This window comes from Vidua macroura, chromosome 2 (assembly GCF_024509145.1).
Source record: "Vidua macroura isolate BioBank_ID:100142 chromosome 2, ASM2450914v1, whole genome shotgun sequence".
Lineage (NCBI taxonomy): Eukaryota > Metazoa > Chordata > Aves > Passeriformes > Viduidae > Vidua > Vidua macroura.
Window position 1 is genome coordinate 31,546,030 of NC_071572.1, and position 19,038 is coordinate 31,565,067.

The 19,038-nt window shown below is 41.6% G+C and overlaps 1 protein-coding gene across 1 annotated transcript in view; it reads left to right on the forward strand.

Annotated features, from left to right (window-relative positions):
• The first annotated feature begins 1,748 nt into the window (after window positions 1-1,748).
• Window positions 1,749-19,038, forward strand: part of VWA3B (von Willebrand factor A domain containing 3B) — a 63,558-nt gene continuing 46,268 nt past the window's right edge. The window contains 6 exon segments of the mRNA XM_053971346.1: window positions 1,749-2,802; window positions 5,160-5,244; window positions 6,879-7,100; window positions 8,667-8,761; window positions 11,080-11,330; window positions 13,595-13,754. Coding sequence (XP_053827321.1) covers window positions 5,205-5,244; window positions 6,879-7,100; window positions 8,667-8,761; window positions 11,080-11,330; window positions 13,595-13,754 — 768 coding nt within the window. The 5' untranslated portion in view covers window positions 1,749-2,802; window positions 5,160-5,204.

Genomic DNA, 19,038 nt, shown 5'->3' on the forward strand with positions numbered 1-19,038 from the left:
ACAGCATAAAACTTCCTGGTGAAGCTTCATTCTTTGTACTATCATAGTCATAAGCATCAGTGCCATGAGTATCCTTACCTACTGATCCTGTGTACCATGAAAGAAAGTCTCTTTCTTAATGCATGAGCAGTTAGATTAGAAGCACCATGTACATGGCTTTGCATGGATGAAGACATTTTGCAAGCTTATGTTAAATGTGGTATTAGTTATCGAAAAGAAATAAGATATTATGTTAAAGAGGTTTTTTTTTTTTTTATGAAAGACAGAAGAAGAGTGGATTATATCTTTATTTTGGTTGTAAAGGAATCACCATAAAACGCAAGCCAACAGTTTCCTGTTCTAGCACCACTACAGAGAAAATGCTGAGAATGCTGATTTTTATCCATAAGAAAAAGTGATCAAATATATATACTGATAGGTGAAGTACTTGAGTCAGAACGAAGTCATGCTTGCTTATGCAATCTCAGGATGCATGTTACAATGACATCATAACGTTTCCACCCATCAAAATCACTTAGTCATTCAGCCTAAAGGTCAGATGACAGAATGGCTCCAGATTTAATTTCATCATCCCAACTGACAAGGAGTCAATTCCCACTTCCAAGTTACTTGGATCCCCCACCTCCTTCATTATTCAGCCTTGCCTCATTGAGCAGGCAGCATCTGGAGAATACATTCTTCATTTTCACAAGTTACAGAGCTGGCAATGGCCAAGGCAGGGCTTCAACATGAACAATGTTTATGAGATATGCGGAGAGCATTTTATTTTCCTAAGAATTTCACATAAGAGACAACAGCCAGTTGATTACAAAGCCCGTGGGAGCCAGAAGTAGCTTTGCATTTGTCAGCCTTTGCCCCTGGGCTTGTCAGGCAGTTCTATAAGCCCTGCAGTTCAAAGCATTTTAAGGAATGTTTTCTTGCAACATATTTTGTTTAGCGCAGCCAAGCCTTAAGTGAAGGTTTCTGGCACGCTCTATGCAGGGAAAGTTTCAGCACATATAATCGCTTTAAAAAAACTCATTAATTACTACATTTACAGACATTTATGCATGACAATGGATGGAGCTTTTCTGTATAGTGCATAAAAAATTACCTGAGTGAGGAATATTGAGTGATGGTTTAAAAATTCACTGGAAGCAGCATAACAAATCAAGAGAATGACTAGCTTGATTTTTGGGCACCCACTTACAAATCCATTGCACTTACACTTTCAAGAGAAATTTTTTAAGCCTTCCCCCAAAAATATGGGTCTCTACAGAAGCTTGTGCTATGGCAGTCATGGTGTCTGAAAGGATCCTGAGAACATTCAGTTTTACTGTTTTTAATGATATGATGGGAAACTGTTCCATGCCTGAGAAATAAATGCCTTTTCTATACCTCTGGGGAAGAGTTGTGCAAGCCCAAATCATTTGCCATGCCTAGGCTAGTCTTTAAACTCTTGGTATGAGAAACTGGAGCTCCAGAAAGTCATGTTCCCATCCCAACCACATGCCTTATAAGGAACTTCTCTTGCCTGTCACTGTTTACCAATCCCAGCGAGTTGAAGCCAATGCTTTGGCATGCTGCAGGATGGCTTGTGGATGCGTGTTTCCATCTGAACATCAATACATAGGTAAGGCTGATCTGTTGATCCTATAAAGTGACATATCTTTTATTACTCTGTGATTGCATAGTAAACCAGAGCAAAACAGGTAAAGAGTAAATCTCAGCCCTATCTGTCTCTCAGCTGGAAACTGAACTCACAAACATTTACAGACCAAATACTGCAAATACGCATCTGGGTTTTCTTACATCAACAGGAGCTTTTTAATAACAAGTTCAGGTTTATGGTGCACATATTTTAAAATAGTTTTTATTTTGGCTTCTCCAGGAGAAGGGAGAAGGAGCTGGGCCTGTTCAGCCTTGAAAAGAGACGACTGAAAGGGGACCTCATTAGTGCATATAATTATCTAAAGTGGGGATGCCAAGAGGAGGGAGCCAGGCTTTTCTCAGTGGTGCCAATCACCAGGACACAAGGCAAGGGCTAGAAACTGATGCACAGGAAGTTCCACCTGAATATGAGGAAGATGTTCTCTACTGTAGGGGTGACGGAGCACTGGAACAGATTGTCCAGAAAGGTTGTGGAGTCTCCCTCACTGGAGATACTCAAGAACCATCTGGACACAATCCTCTGCAATGTGCTGACCTTGCTTGAGGAGGTTGGACCAGATGACCCACTGTGGTTCCTTCCAACTTGACTGATTCTGTGATTGTGTGAGCACAGCAACTCCCCAGCCAGTGTATACTGTTCCTCTGACTTAAAGAAAGGACATGCGTGGCTGCTCTTGTTATAAATATTGTCAACGGCTTAGCCTAAATTAAGAATTAACAAGACCAGAAGGCTCGAATGCTCTATATATAGATTTCTGTAACTCTCCAAGTTGGCCCGTGTATTTCTGGCTCCACAAGGAATGAATGCATGGCGTTGTGCAGGCGCCTGTTGAAGATGAATTTATTCCGCACCGGTCTCGCCGCGGCAGCAGTGGCAGGGGAAGGGGCAGGGTGGGGGCGGTGGCAGGGGTAGTAACTGGGGCAGGCGCAAGGGCAGCGGCAGGGGCAGGGTCAGGGACAGTGGCCCCGGAGCCGCCCGTGCCCGTCCCGCCGGCCCTCGGCTACCTCAGCCCTCACGCCGTCCCTCCCGCCGCTCGGTGGCTGGGGCGCGGGGTGAGGCCGGGCCGTGCCGTAGCAACCGGGCGGTCTCCAGGCTCACAGCGGCACCGAGCGCGGCCGGGCAGGCGGCGGTGAGGCCGCGGCTGGAGGCAGGTGAGGGCGGAGGGCGGCAGGGCGGGCGCCACCGCGCTGGGGGAGAAGAGGAGGCGGCTCAGGCGGCGGCCCCGCTCCCGCCGCAGGGCAGCGGCAGCCCGGTCCCGGCGCTGGCGCAGGGCTGGCGCCGAGCCGTGGTCCTTCACGCCGGAGGCCCCGGCTTCCCTTCCCCGCCCGTTGCCATGCAGTGTACACAGGGACGCGGCCGGTTGCCTCAGGTGGCCTCTACGAGGCCGCCGCGCCGGTGAGCGACGTGGCCGGGGCTCGCCCTGGCCCTTGTCCCGCTCTTCCCCTCTTCCTCAGGCCCTGCTGTGGTTTGGCTATGACACCTCTGCCCTGCTTGAAAAGGGACCCCATCAGTGTATAAATATCTAAAGGGGGGCGGGCGGGGGGGGATGTGTGCCAAGAGGAGGGAGCCAGGTTCTTCTCAGTGGTGCCAATCACTAGGACAGGAGGCATAGGGCAGAAACTGATGCATGGGAAGTTCCACCTGAGTAAGAAGAAGAACTTTACTGTGGGGGTGACTGAGCACTGGAACAGATTGTCCAGAAAGGTTGTGGAGTCCCCCTCCCTGGAGATATTCAAGAACATCCTGGACACAATCCTGTGCCATGTGCTCTAGGGTAACCCTGCTTGAGCAGAAATTGGACCAGATGACCCACTGTGTTTTTTTCTGACCTGACCTATTCCATGATTCCATGATTCCATGTCCTCAGTGGGCAGCCACCAGCCTCAGCTCCCTGCACTCCCTTTATCTGGGTTTCGGTGCTTCAGGTGGTGTGGGGCAGCTTCTTGGGCTGTAAGGTGTGTGGGCTTTCCCGAGGCATTCCCGCCTGTCAGGGGGAGCCCAGTGGAATGGCCTCAGCAAACATTGCCACCCGCACATGTTACACACTCTGAGCCAGTGGTGGGTTACGGCTTTAGCAGTTTGTTTGCACTGGCCAGAGCAGAAAGGATAGAGGTGCCCAGATGAACTCTGGTTCACCTTTTGAAAAGAACCTGTTTGGATTCAGATCTTGGGCTGAAGGTTATCCTAGCAACCATTGGTTTTGAGCTCACTGTTCCCAAGACTTGAGGTAAAACTCAGTGTTTCCATTGGAAGTTGCTTCATCTGCTTCAAATGCTCCTTTTCATAGAGAGCTAGCATTTCATGTCCAGGTGTTGTTCACAAGCAACTGGGGGTGGTGCTGGAGGCTAAGGCAAGGGAAAATCTGTTGCCATACCTCTGGGCATCTGGAAAATGAGACAGTACCTGGGATTCATTCTCTGATGCATGCTAAAATGTGTCTTAGCTATTACCATGAGAGCACTTTTTCTGTAGAAAGAAAAATGGCACCAGCCTTGTGGCTTGCTGTGGCCTTTCACTATAGGCATTGTCTGCCACAGCTCCCCTGTGGCAAGGGCTTCCTCTTAATGCCCTGATGCCAAGGCTAGTCAGGGGTTGTGCTGCACAACACCTGGGGTGTTAGAGTGCAGAGTCCTGCTTTTTTTCAGTCCTCCCTGCCCTTCACACTGTTCATGTCTTTCTTCATGAGCAGGACAAAGACTGGAATAGTTTGTATAAGAGGAATAAATAGTGTGTTCCATTCTGCAATAAAGAAGAAGGGAGAAGGCTAAGTCTTTGGGTTAAATATTTTATCCTGTTTTTGCTTTACTGTGGGAAAAACTGCTTAATGACAACGACTAACAGCTGGCCTGCTAGTGATTCATAAATATCTCTTATTCATTCATCTTACTTACTAAAAGAAGAACCAAAGCATTGATGTCTCAAAGCAATACACTCAGCCACTGTATGCTACCTTGCTTTGTCTAGCATTTTGTCTTCTCTTCCTCTGCTGTGTCTTATTCACACTTGGGCCTTATACCAAGTTCACACACATAATGCCTTTTCTTTGTGACTCATCTTGTAGTCTTATAGGCAATGTTATGAATCCCTGCACAAAATTGCATCTCAGATACTCCCAGGTTTAGTCATAAATTGGATTATAGCAAAGGTAAGGTATACTGCAAAGCAATAATAGAATATTATACAGCTGGCTGACAGTATGCCAAAGCACCATGCTCATTTTTCTAGATTATTGGCTCTTTTTAATGATGATTTGGGGTGAAGGAAGGGAAACAATATTACCAATTTCCTGATTTTCCACTTTTGAGCTTGTGGATCCCTGTCAGATCTGACTTCAGCCTTTCTTGAGATGGGGAGTAGCTATCATTTTTATGTTATTTTTTTGCTTGCGGAAAACCCTGATCTCATCCTTCTGCAGTTTATTATTGGCTGGGCATGTGGAACTGGTCTCCAGTTCATATTGACCTGTGCATGGCAATATTTTAATTTTTTAAAACAATGATTCCTCAAGGTTTCAGAATAAAGCAAAGAGAAGCTGCCAGTCAAGAGATCTATCATGACTGCTAATCCATCTAAGAGACTTGCCTGGAGTGACTGTGAGTATTTCATCACTATTTTTGCATAGATTCCATGTTCTCCTAGATAACTTCCAGTTTCCTTTGGAGCACTGTGGTGTGCATGCTGGCTGTATACAAGCCGTTCTGAAGCTGTGCCACACTTACCTGGGCTGTGTGTGGGGTGCTGTGCTGGCCTTTATGTATTTTTGGGGAAGGATACTGGGAATGACTGTTCAAGTGACTATAAACAATGCCTGACTGTATTCAAAGCTCGAGCAGCTGCAAACCTACACCTGCCTCTCTCTAGTGTTAACATCTGTCACTGCTGCTTCTGCACAGAGCACAAGAGGGCTGGTAAAAAGCCAGCCTCTACAGGCATGCCAGCCCATCGTCCTGCTGGTAGGACTGATGACTGTGAAAGAACTCGTGCCAGTCTACACTTTATAGGAGCCCTCTGTCACTGAAAGATGATTTCTGAAGATAAGAGTCTCATTTCCTTTATGTTGTGTTAAATGTGGAACTGTCTATCTAATGAACCTTTGGAACCAGGTTGGTTGTTAAAATACTTGAATTTAGCAGGGAGTTCTGATCATATTCCATACTAGGCTGAAGATTATTTTGGAGGCATTAGAGACAGAAATACCTTTCTTTGTATTTTGGGCCAGTTTGATATATACGGTACATTTACAGGCAGTTTATAGTATATGGGCAATGGAGGACTGGGACACAGCAGATGATGTTGGTACTGGGGAAAATGTAAAGAAATTTTCAAAGTCCACAGAAAGTAAACTTAGATACAGCAAGGGTATTTAATCAACTAGGGCCAGCTTAGCTCATGCAGAGTATTTTGGGAATGAACAGGAAATACCGAAGTCCTCCTAGAACCTCTGTGCTGAAGAACAGAAGCATTATTGTTTGTCATTGCTTCCATTTCTGCCTCAGCACTCTGGGGTCTGAGCTGCTGCTGCTGCCAAATGCAAGTAGAGCTAGCCTAACAAACCATACTGCCGTGCTCAGGTGTGTTCCATGTCCTGTAGAAGTTACAAGGAACCTGGACCTTCATGTCTATGATTTCTTGTGCATGCACATGATCCATCACAGCCCAGAGCAAGAAACTGGCAGAACCATCATTTAAACTTGAGGCAAGTGATGTGACCAGAGGGAATTTCACCAGCCTTGCAATAAAGTCAGGTTCTTCTGGGGACAATACTATTGCTTATGGGAGGAGTTCAACATAAAATTTTTAGGAAATACTTCTTTATTGCATAATGCTTCTAATGTGTATGTAGTGATGGTCTGACAATCTTTGAATGCCTATTGTGTGTTCTGATTTCCAAGACTTAGGAGAGATCTTAGGAGTTGGAAGAGGTGCCATTTGGCAAACTGGACTTATATTTCAGGGCTTGAATTTCAACATACAAGAGACATTTACTTTAATAAATTGAAAGTGAATGTATATGGATTAATAGAAAGATGTAAGAGCAAATGGATGTGTAGGACTGAAAGCAGCTTTCCAGATTAAGGACCTTATATAAAAAAGAAAACAAGAGGTGAGCTATACATATATACAGGACCATGGAATACAGATAAAGAAAGGAGAAATTAATCTCATTTTGTTTTGAAATTGTTTGGTTAAAATATAAATGTAGTGTTTCTCTCATTTCTCTTTCCAGCAGATGGTTTTGATTCAAAGCACAGACAAGATCCTGAAGATTCCCACACGGTTCACAAGAAGAAATCAAAAGAGAAGAAAAGGAGACTGGTAGTTGATCAGTGGAAAACAGATGTACAGTCCCTTGTTTCTTCTTCTAAATGGCTTCAGCGTTATGGTCTCAAAAGAAACAAATTGTCCCTCTCCCAGATTTTGTCCCAGATTGGATTCCAGCACAGGAAAGGTATAAGACAAATCAATAATAGGATGATAAATCTCCCAACTTTTGATAGTCTGGAGAACCACACTCATTCTGTATGCCAGTGTATACAGTGGAGATTTTCACATTGTCTCTTATGATAATAGCAGAAATGGAAGTTGTATTCCCAGTTGCTGACATTGCCAGTTCAAAGAACTGAGAAATTCTTTTGATATGAGAAGGACTTAGGGTCTGAGAATGGCTTTCCTTATTCAACTGTACTGTTTCTTTACCCTAGGCTGCAGTTCTCATCCTCACCAATATAGCTGTAGCTTGGAAATAGCTGGTGCTGCTGAGACTGTTAATCTTTTTCTTGCAAATAACAGATGATAAGATCTCTGTCTCCTTTCAGATGGCAAACACAATGTATGTCATGCCATAATCTGTGATCTACTATTGATCATCAGGGTTAGTAAATGTGCTTGGAAATAGGATATTATTTCTGGGTATCCAGCTTTAAGGAAAAAGTTAAATTTAATTAGAATTCAGTCTGCTTTTCATGCAAAGTCAGACTAGAAAAATGTTCCTTTGCAGTTATCTGACAGCTGGAGGGGAAGAGTTTGCTAATAATTATTAACCACTGCCATAATGGTGCTTTGCAAAGCATGGTAATATATTCTTTTCTTTGAACAGCTTGCTGCCTTAGAAGTTGGAATTGTAATGTATTGCATAGTTCTAGGTTGCATAATTTAAGGTTTTGGCTGGCTTGTATCCATGGGGCATTCAAAGATCGCCAGTGCAATTCCTGATATCTTGTATGCTGCAGATGAAGGGGAAGCTGTTAAGCAGGGTTAAAATTGTTACAGTGTTAGGAGCAGAATGTACTAGCTTGGCAGGGCAGCATGGTGTACAGATAACTGCTTTATGACGTTAACTATTCCCACCCCTAATGTTTTCCTATCAGTGGAGATCCTGGAGAAGATTTCTAGCTACTGAAAAGTGCAGAGTGCAGCCTTTTCCTTAGATGCACTGACTTCTGCACCCATTAAGTTGTGTAAGAGAACAGCATTATCTGTACCAGATTTTGTATTTGGTTTGACAGACAAATATTTGCAAGTCCTGTTGTGAGATTGCCCAAACCTCACAATAATTGAAGTCCTGTGTAGCTTTTTGGCCTATAAGTAATTAGATGTGGGTTTTTTCCTCACTTCTGACTAAACTGGGAGGAAGCAGCAAAAACAGGGCTGCTCTATGGGAGGAAAATGAACCAGGAGCCAAAAGGGACTGCAGCCCAGGCAGTGCCCTCACTAAACAGGATACAGTCCTGCAGCAGGGCAAGGTAATTAACCATGTCTAGTGTCCTGCCAGGGAATGCAGCCAAGGACAACAGGAGATGCAGCCAGAGGTTGAAAGCATCAGGCCCCCATCATAGATATAACCAGAAAATAAAACAAAAACAGAATTAGAATTTCTCTCAAGTTTCTTAATGTCAAGAGCTCAGTACTGATGCATGTGCCTCACACATGGATGACATACACATCAGCCTTAAAAATACCTGTTTGAAGTAGTCCTGAAGATTAGCAACTTGATATTTTGTAAATTTTACTGTAGATTATGTGCCCACCTTGGGGAAACCTGTGGCTTCTCGATATGCAGATGGTCTGTTTCCTCAATACAAGAGAGCACAAGATGGCAGCGTGTATAATGTAAGTGTGGCTGACTTGTGATACCTTCCCTATGCACTTAGAAGTTATCACTGTAGCAGAATGATGAGACTGAAGTGCTTTCCTGTGACAAAAAAACGTTTATTCTTTGTGAGAACTTTATCTTTTGATAATTCTTTCTTCTGTTTTGTCAAACTGTTAGTGATAACTATCAGTGGTAGAAAAGTTGGATATCTTTTTTCCTTCCTAAGTCTTAGTGTCTTGCCTTGCTGCAGCATTGAAGTAAATCTTCTTCAGACATGATTGCAGTTTCTAAGCAACATCTACCCTCTTCTTGAAAGAGGGAGCCCTTAGAGAGAAGATGTTCAGAACCAGTTAAAAAAATTGTAATCAATAAAACAAATGGGGATGCTGTAATAAGAAGACATAATGCGCTGTCATTGCCAATGCAAAGCAGTGCTTTGCTTAGTGCCAGCAGGTCACAAAAGGCTCAGCCTATTCTACAGAGACAGTTAGCTGGATCTCTGCCCAGGCTCATGCTCTAAGGAATGTCTTAGCAACAGCTGCTGGCAACCCCATTGTTAAGAGGATGGATTCTGATTGAAGAGATGTGCATGTGAGTGTGGAAGGGAGAGAGTTAATTTATAAAAGATTTTACAAAAGAAAATGGCTTGTCATTTTTTCTGATGACTGGAATCACTTCTGATGGCACAATGCTTAAAAATGGGTAAAGAACCATTTCAGGGAGCCTTTCCCCCTCATTTTATTCCCATTAATTCAGTATGAAATATCTATGTAATGTCTTTTAATCTTAGGACATGTTGTGAGCAGCAGGAAAGGCATTTTTGCTACGATATAAAATCTGATCAGATCTCCTTTAGGATATTGAGTACAATATTGTATACAATTACTACAGGCTTAGAGGAAGCCATTCAAACCAGAGTAGGTACTGAGAAGAGCTGGTAGGATGAACTACAGTGGAGTGATGATCTTATAAGAGGGCTTGGTTGATGCTGAAATGTAAGCCTGAAAGAAGATAGAAGAAGGGTAATATTATTGCCCTTGAATGCTACAGAAAGGCAAATTACAGGGATAGGGAGAAGCTGTAGTTTTCTCTGCTAAAAGGCATGCTAGTCCAAAAATAAATGGGTATGAATGAATAAAATTAGGCTGGACAGTCAGAGGTTTCCTGGCCCTCAGAGAAATGGAAATTTGCACTTGCTTACTACACGTGAGGGAGTATTCTAAGAAAACTGCTTTATTTTAAGTTGGGTTGATGTAGTGCAATAAACTTCTTTGTATGAATCTGATTGTCATAGGAGGAAACTGGATTTCTAAGTGCTCCTTCCCAGGCTGACATTCCTTTGGCAGACTGCCTGAGACTCTGTATCTGGGAGGCACATTACAGGGCACAAGTTGATATTAAAGAACACAGAAAAATACAAATGAGAGGGAGAAGTGTGCAGACTGACACACAAAATATCTTCTCCCTGAGAAATGTTCTTGTTTAAAAACATTTTTATTTCCAAGGTTTTGCACTTAGTCCTGGAAAGGAAGTTAGAGGTAGAAGGCAACAAGTAAATCAGCTCACATGGGCCAGAGATACTGGGCAAATCTGTGGTGCATTTTTAGACCCACAGACCATGCTGAATGTGTAGACACTTATTTATAGGGAGGATGTGCTGGTTTTAATTTTAATACTGAATCTAGACTTGACTTTACTGAAAAGATGTAGGAAGTTTTAGTTGTTGATTGCAGTTATCTGAACTAAATTTGCCTAAGCACCTACCTGCAAATAGTTAATCTGTAATGCTGGGCATTGTTAGTTGAATAACAGTACAAACAAGAAACATTTAACGTTTTCCTTTCAAATGCTAAAGACAAGATGGAGATTGAAGTGCCCTAGAACCAAACCGTATGCTGCCTTATATTGCTGTAAAATTTTTTTTTAAAAACCAGTCAAAGTTCTAGTCTGAGAAGGTACAATGTTTCTGTGTCCTTGTTTGTTCACCCATCTGCTCTGCAGCCCTTTCTACATCCTAGCCTGTGTTCAGCTCATTCTAATTGCTCCAGTTTTGAGACAGACAAGTCAGACAACCCACTGGCACTGTCCCATGCTCACATAAAAAGATTATGAAAAGCAATTAGGACAAAATGCAGTGCTTTTTCTTTATAGCTTAGATGCATTTGTCAAGTATTTGCTCTTGAAACAGTGGAGGGAAAATGGGTTGTTTTCACTGCTACCTTAGCTGGCATATCTGACACTTACAAACTAGCTATGCAGCTGTGCTAAGCTTGGGGCTGCATTTGTATTATTTGTTTTGATGTTAAATTTCCTTCTCTCCCTTATTTGAATAAAGCTGACAGCCAAAAAAGAACTGATTCTTCATTTTGTGGATTGTCTAATTGGAGCTATTGAGCTATATAAGCAGCGAATGGAATGGTTAACCAGTGAGAGCCGGCAGATATTTGGAGTGATTCAAGAACAGTGCATTGTCATTGTGTTGGATTTTGGCACTGCAACTCCAGCTGAATTTGATCTGTGTCGGGATGCACTTTCTATGGTGCTTGTGGAACAGGTGATACAAATTTCCAGATTCAACCTCATTCGGTAAGCAGAATCATAGAATGGTTTGGGTTGGAAGGCACTTTTAAAGGTGATTTCATCCAACATCCCTGCAAATGGGCAGGGATGCCTTCCACTACACCAAGTTGCTCTAAGCCACATCCAGCCTGACCTTGAATGTTTCCAAGGATGAGGCATCTCCCACCTCTTGGGGTAACCTGCTCATGTGTTTCAGTGCCCTCATTATAAAAAAAATTTGTCTACTCTGAATATAGGTTCTTTTCGTTTAATACCATCACTCCTTGTCATATTGCTACAGGCTGTACTAAATAGTACATATAGTACTAATAGTACATAAATCCCCATTTTTCTTCTAAGCCTCTTCAAGTACTGAAAGGCCACAATCAGGTCTCCCCAGGCTAGACAAAGAAGTCCATGTTGGCCCATTGCTGGAGAATAAAAAGGAGTTGCATGTTGTACATGTTTGGATAAGGTGCTTTCTGTGCTGGAAATTATCGTGGTTCGTGTCGTGCTAATATATGTAGATTTCCCACATGGATTCCCACATAGATTCCCCACATAATTTTTATGGCAATATAGCCATGCGGAACTTGCCACTTCCGTGTAACAGAAGGCCACTGTTACTCTGAAGAACAAATAAAGGGTAACAGAACACAAATACTGACACATCTACAAAATCAGAAGGATTTGCAACAGCAGTAATGCCCTTCAGATGTTGCAGTATTAGTGAAACAGTGAAGTTCTGTCTGTCCACCTATTGCATTCTTGTGTCTTTAGATATTACAGGTTTCTGCCTTGCAGCTGGATGTGCACTCCCCCAAGTGCCATAGGCACAGGCATAGCCATTTGTATTTCTGTAGTTTTCCATGGTCACAGAAATCAGTAGCAACACTAGGAAACAATAGTAGATTTCCATAACAAAAGAAGATTTCCAAGCATTTGTTCCCTAAGAGGAATAAATTAATTTGCATTTAATTAGAAGAATAGAAGCAGCTATTCAAATTTTACCTAGCTGCAAAAATTGTCATACATGCATGAGAGTTTGAATGCGTAAACTTGGGTTTGGATGGATGAGTGGAAAAAAATGATGCACAAATTAGGTAATACAATTTTAAAATTGGCTCCACAATGTTAACTTGCAATTACATGGTGATTCTTCATGTTATTTTACCCAGGCATTGTCTTACAGATTTGATTTAGGTGCTCTATCTTAATTCTCTAGATTGTGGTACTACTGAGATTTGGAAAGGAGAATAAAATTATTTGGGTTGAAAGGGACACTATAGACCATCTAGTTCCAAGCCCCGTACCATGGGCAGGGACATCTTCCACTAAACCAGGTTTCTTAAAGCCCCATCCAGCCTGGCTTTGAACACTTCCAGGGATGAGGAATTCACAGTTTCTCAGGGCAACCTGTTGCAAAAGTAGATATTTTCCAAAGAAGATATTTTCCAAAGCAGATAGCTTCCATAGTTTTTGAGAACAGAGAGCTTTTTCTTTAAAAATGAACTGCAAAGCCAAGTCAAAATTGAAACAATAATTATGTTCATCAATGTGTTTGTTTTGGCAGAAGGGAAACAAAAGGCAATATAACATATAAATTACTACTTTAAAATAATTTTGGGAAATATATTTGTCTTTTAGATTTGCAGGAAACTCCTCAAAATAGTTCCTGATAGAATGTCACAGATACTGGAACCAGTTGGTTTTATAGTTCCTTTCTGCCTTTTTATGTACATGTGCACAGGCAAAAGTGCTGATTGGCTTTGTACTTCTGTTCTTCCCTTAAGACTATTGTCTTTTATCAGTTGAAATACCGAAAAGCCTAGCATCACAAATTTTATTTTTGATGGCTAGCTAAAGATCAGCTGTACTACCAAAAAAATGTGTCAGTTAAACTGCTCTGACACCAAGATCATGGAGCAAGTTGTGGAACAAGACCTGTGGAATACACTTTTCTTTTTTGTGCACATATTTTAAAAACCTGATTGATAATAACCTGATTTATGATAAAAAGAGGTATGAATCAGGAACTCTTTTTAAAAATATTTTATCTCTCCTGATCTTACTTCGGAAACAGTTGTCTCAAAAAAAAACTTTATAAAATTACAGTAAATGGTTTCATTTTTTCTCTGCTTCCTTTATTGCAAGTCTAGGTTTAGTATCTGTGGTATATTATAATTCTTATTTAAGAATATGAAAGAATTGTAACAATAGCAGAGCTCCAGTCTCTTGTTCTGCCAGCATGATTCTCCCTATTTCTGATTTATAGTTAATCTCATTTTCAGGGCTGCTCAGGATCTTATGAAGTGGCAACAGAAATGTACTCGTGTGTCTGAGCATACTGTAGAGTCTGCAGTTACGTGGCTCTGGAAGCTGGACCATATGACAGCTGTCAGCCACACCAGCTCTGCTGAGGCTCTGCTGGAAGCCATGGGTGATGAAGCGGTAAGCTCATACATCTTTTCAGAAGCCCAAGTAAATCCAGTGCTAGGCTGGCTGCTGTGATTTGTCCTGATCAATGTTGCAAGGATAAATATTCATGACAGCATTTGGAAAGGATTTTTTTCCCCTCAAGTGTAGCTGCATACTATGCTTAATGATTGTCTTTTTATGTAAATGTACTGTATTTTGAATGCAGAAACTTGTTTATTTTCTTTTCTAGAGTACTCAGAATAAATAACATTCAGTCATTAAGGGAAAGAGAAAACAGCTTCCCTTCCACTTTCTTTGCCATATAAGTTTTTCAGGGCTTCAGGTTTATGAGAAAATTGCAACATTATTGAGGGCAGGGAAACAGTTTTTATTTTGTTTTGTATCCAACTTTCTCATGAAAGAATTATTTAAAATTCAAAGAATTTAAATTAGTTATTTAAAATTAATTAATTAAATTAATTATTTTAAATTAATTATTTTAAATTCAAAGAAAGAATATTTAAAATTCAAAATAGTGAGTACAAAGATTTATGGAAGTATTAGCTTATGATAGGGCTACACAAATCCTTTTTCATCAGCCAGGTGATGGCTAGACTTTCTGCCGGGACAGAGACAAAGCATGCACAGTTATTCCTGCAATTAAATGCTGTTCATTTTTTAAAGTACTCTATTACTTTATTCATTAAAGTAGAGTCACAAGAAATGAAACATATATGCCATCACTTGAGCGAGTAACTTAAAACTTGTGTTTTTAAAGAGATATTTTATGACATTTACTTACAATGTATATTCTTTCAGTTCTCTAACACCTGAATTTAATGGAAAATTTGGCTTACTGTCTGTGGGTAGAGTCATTGGTTTTCACTGCTATTAACATCCATCCCTGTGCACAGATCCAATCCTAACTCATGTAAATCTTTTTCTGGAACATTGCTTGAGGGAGAAGGTAAATTTTGCTTGAGTTACCTTCTGGTTCCCTATGCTGCTGGATTCCTATCCAGATGAGCCTTGATGTTTGGAAACTAATATTAAAAAGGAGCTGAGTAAGGAGCAAATTGTTCAGCAGTGAGATTTTTTAAATGCCCCCTTCATAATTGTATTAGCATTTTCAATTTGCAATATTAATACTTATTTCCTGATGAGTAACTAAAAAATTGTACTTAGATTACAGTATTGTCTGGACATGGTGGGTCTCTGTTTGAATAAACAGAAGTGAAAATCTGTTAGACAATGGAAATTATTATTATTTTTCCAGATATTGGTGGGCCAATAGGCAATCTGGGGGAGTCAATTGTGGCAGGTACTCAACATAAAATAAACTTCAATTGCACCTAAACAGAGTTCATTATCATTCATAACTGACAGTTCACTTAAGAGCCATGTTCACTGTAGTGCAGATGGGGGATACCCCATTCAGTGCTAGAGAAAACTTGCCTACTTACTGAGCAGCCATGAATAACTCATAACTCATTCCTAAGAACTGGCTTCATCTACAGAAGTTGCCCCAAAACAACAGGTTTTTTTTTGTTTTTTTTTTTTTGTTTTTTTTTTTTTGTTTTGTTTTTTTTGTTTTTGTTTGTTTGTTTTGTTTTTGTTTGTTTGTTTGTTTGTTGGTTTTTTGTGCTCTGACATGGCTCTTCTTGTCATTCCTTCAGCTGGTCTTTTCTTCCCATACATGGTTGATTCCTTTGATTTCCTTTCCTTTCCTTATGGCCCAAGCTCAAGATTAGTCTGCTGTAATGTTGCAATCCTTTGAGCTCTACCTGCCACAAATGCACCCACAGTGTCTAGCCTTCAGTTCTGTACAGGTGCCACTCCATGAAGTGTGGATCACTTATCCAAAACACCTCCCCACCAAGATCGACTGAGAAGAATGTTCATGTTGTTCTCCTTTCTGTTCTCATATGAAGTTTGTTTGCTTGTTTTAATGTATAAATTACAATTTTCAAAATATGAAGGACTCACTTGAAAGGTTTTAACCTTTCCCCACTAGCCTATGAGGAACATTTCCTTTGTGGTACATCATTGCTGGGATTGTAGTTAAATAGAGTGAATTATCTGTGGTTCATAATTTTTTAAAAATTTCTTGTGAGGGGTTGGTTCTGTTTCAGCTATGCCCAATAAATGTCAGCATTTTGAAAGTTGCAGAGGCAGGCAGTGAATCCCTTGAAGAAAGTGTGAAAATTTCTATTCTTGTTGAATATCAAGTTTATGAATTAATTGCAGTCTTAGAGGGGAGGGAGATGTGAATCTGAAGGAACACAGGGAAAAATGCAACCATGCAAATATGCACGCATACCTCTGGGCCAGGAGTCTCTTCAACAAAAGCAGTAGGAACATGGTGTTGTCCAAGGAGTGGGTCTCATCTGGGAGACCTGTGTGCAGGCTCAGATAGCTTTTTAGCTGGAGGAGGCAGACAAGAAACTTTGTAAAACTGAACTAAAACACAGAAAGGTGCAAGAGTTCGTTCTTTTTGTTCCTGTATACCTTTTTCTAAAGCTAATAAGTATTCTGTTAAACTTGTACTTTAATAAAATACATTCATTATCTCTTTACCTTTAGTATTTGTCTAGAATTATCAGTGATGCTAGGACACCTGGTCCTGCTTGCTTCCAAATAAGTGGAGTCTGTAACTATGGCCCCAGTCTTCCACATGGAGCACCTCACTCCTCTGCAAGATCCAAGAGAAGTTCAAGATGGCAAGGTGCTGCTTTGTTAGTTTGCCTGATCCAGCCTGAAATTGGGTTGCTGCTTGGGAGAGACATCGTCCAGTGTTGAGGAAGGTGCCGAAAGGTCCATGAGGGAGGATGCTTGAAATGCAGAAATTATTCAGGGAGCTGGAATACAAATCAGTGTCCAAGGCAATAGTGGAAATGTATGAGCATGCTTGTAGGTGATACTGAATTTGCTTTGCTACTGTAGGTGATACTGAATTTGCATACTACATTGCTTTACTACATAAAATTATGTGAGTGCAGAGACATTTCCTCAGTGCCATCCCAGACTCAAATAGTTCTCTGTTGTGGTGCACATCCTGGGATCCATATTCATAGAATATAGAATATGCATATTCATATTAATAGAATCATAGAGACACAGAATGGTTTGGGTTGGAAGGGACCTTAAACACTGCTTAATTCCAACACTGCTGTCATGGGCACGGATACCTTTTACTAGATCAGGTAGCTCAAAGCCCCATTTAATCTGGCCTTGAACACTTCCTGGGATGGGGCATTCCTAACTTCTCTGGACAATTGTTCCCGGTGCCTTACACCTTCATAGGTGAAGAATTTCTTCCTTGCATCTAATCTAAATCTACCATCCTTCAGTTTAAGGCCGTTCTCCCTTGTCCTTGTGAAAAGTACCTCTCCAGCTTTCATGTAGGCCCCTTCAGGTCCTGGAAGGTGCTATAAGGTCTACCCAGAGCCTTGTCTTCTCTGGCTGAACAGCCCTAACTATCTCAGTCTGTCTTTATAGGAAAGGCATTCCAGCCTTGTGATCATCTTTGTGGCTCTCCTCTGGACTTGCTCCAGCAAATCCATGCCTTCTTATGTTGGGGGTCCCGGAGCTGGACACAATGCTCCAGGAAAGGTTCCATGGGTGTAGAGTAGAGCGGTAGACACACCTCCCTTGCCTTGCTGGCCATGCTGATTTTGATGCAGCTTTGGATACAGTTGGATTTCTGGGATGCAAGTGCACATTGCTGGGTCATGTTGAACTTCTCATCAACCAATACCCCCAAGTCCTCTGTAGAGCTGCTCTCAATCCATTTTCCACCCAGCCTGTGTTTGAACTTGGGATTGCACTTACCCAGAAGCAGGACCTTGCACTTGGCCTTGTACTTCATGAGGTTCACTTCGTTCCATGTCTCAAGGCTGTCCAGGTCCCTCTGGATGGCATTCCTCCCTCCAGGGCATCAGACACCATACAGCTGGGTGGTGTTGGCAAACTTGCTGAAGGTACAGTCAGTCCCACTGCCCTTGTCACCAACAGAGATGTTAAAAAGCGCTAGTCCCCTTACTGACCACTCAGGAGCACCATGGACATTCCACTTGGATATCAAGCTGTTCGCCCTGACTCTTGGAGTGCAACATCCAGTCAGTTCCTTATCCACAGTGTTCCATTCACCAAATCCATGTTTCTTCAATTTAGAGACAAGGGTGTCGTGCAGAAAAATATAAAATGGTTGGTAGAAGTCCAGGTAGATGAGGTCAATAGCCCCATTGAAGAAGGTTGCCAAATTGTCAGGCATGGTTTGCCCTTAGTGAAGCCATGTTGGCTTCTTATTTTCCCTGTGCCTTAGCATAGTTTTGAGGATGATCCACTCCATACTGGACACAGAGGTGAATGTTTTCAAATGTATTTTTTCAGTTAAACAATGTTTTATCGGGTATTTATCAGCTGGTATGTACCATGATATAGACCTGATATACTGCACATATTGTCTTGAAAGTCATCATGGGATAGCTGTTTGTTACATTTATTTTTAATGATGGTGAAAATTCAAGAAACATACTCACCATGAGGATCATTACAGGGATAGGTGCAGGTAACATGAAATCCCTCATAATGTAATATTCAAGCAATAACTAAAAGACATTTTTTCAGCTTCTCTCACTTCTTGTAATAACATTTCCAGAATATAAGTAAGTGTGTGTGGTTATAGTAAAACTGCCAAGCTCCCTCTGCCTTGGGAAGTATAAAAAATACAAATCATCTGTAAATACCAGCAATAGCATTCAAATAATCACAGAATCACAGAATATGCTAGGTTGGAAAGGTCCTACAGGATCATTGAACCCAACTCCTGGCCCTGCACAGGACCATCCCCAAGAATCATACCATGTGCTGAGAGTGTTGTCCAAACGCGTCTTGAACTCTGTCAGGCTTGGTGCTGTGACTACTGTTCCAGTGCCCAACCACCGTCTGTGTAAAAGATTTTTTTTAATATTCAACCTCAACCTTCCCTCACACAGCTTCATGCCATTCCCTCACTGGTCACCACGGAGAAGAAATCAGTGGCTACCCCTCCTCTTCCCCTCATGAGGAAGTTGTAGACTGCCATGAGGTCTTCCCTCAGTCTTCTCTTCTCCAGGCTGAACAGACCAGGTGACATCAGACACTCCTCATACAGCTTGCTGTCAAGACCCATCTTTGTTCTCTCTCTTGGATGCTCTCCAATAGTTTTGTGTCTTTCTTATATTGCAGTGACCAAAACTGCACACAATATTCAAAGAGAGGTTGCAGTAGTGCAGAGCAGAATGGGAAAATCCCCTCCCTTGATTGCCATCTTTCC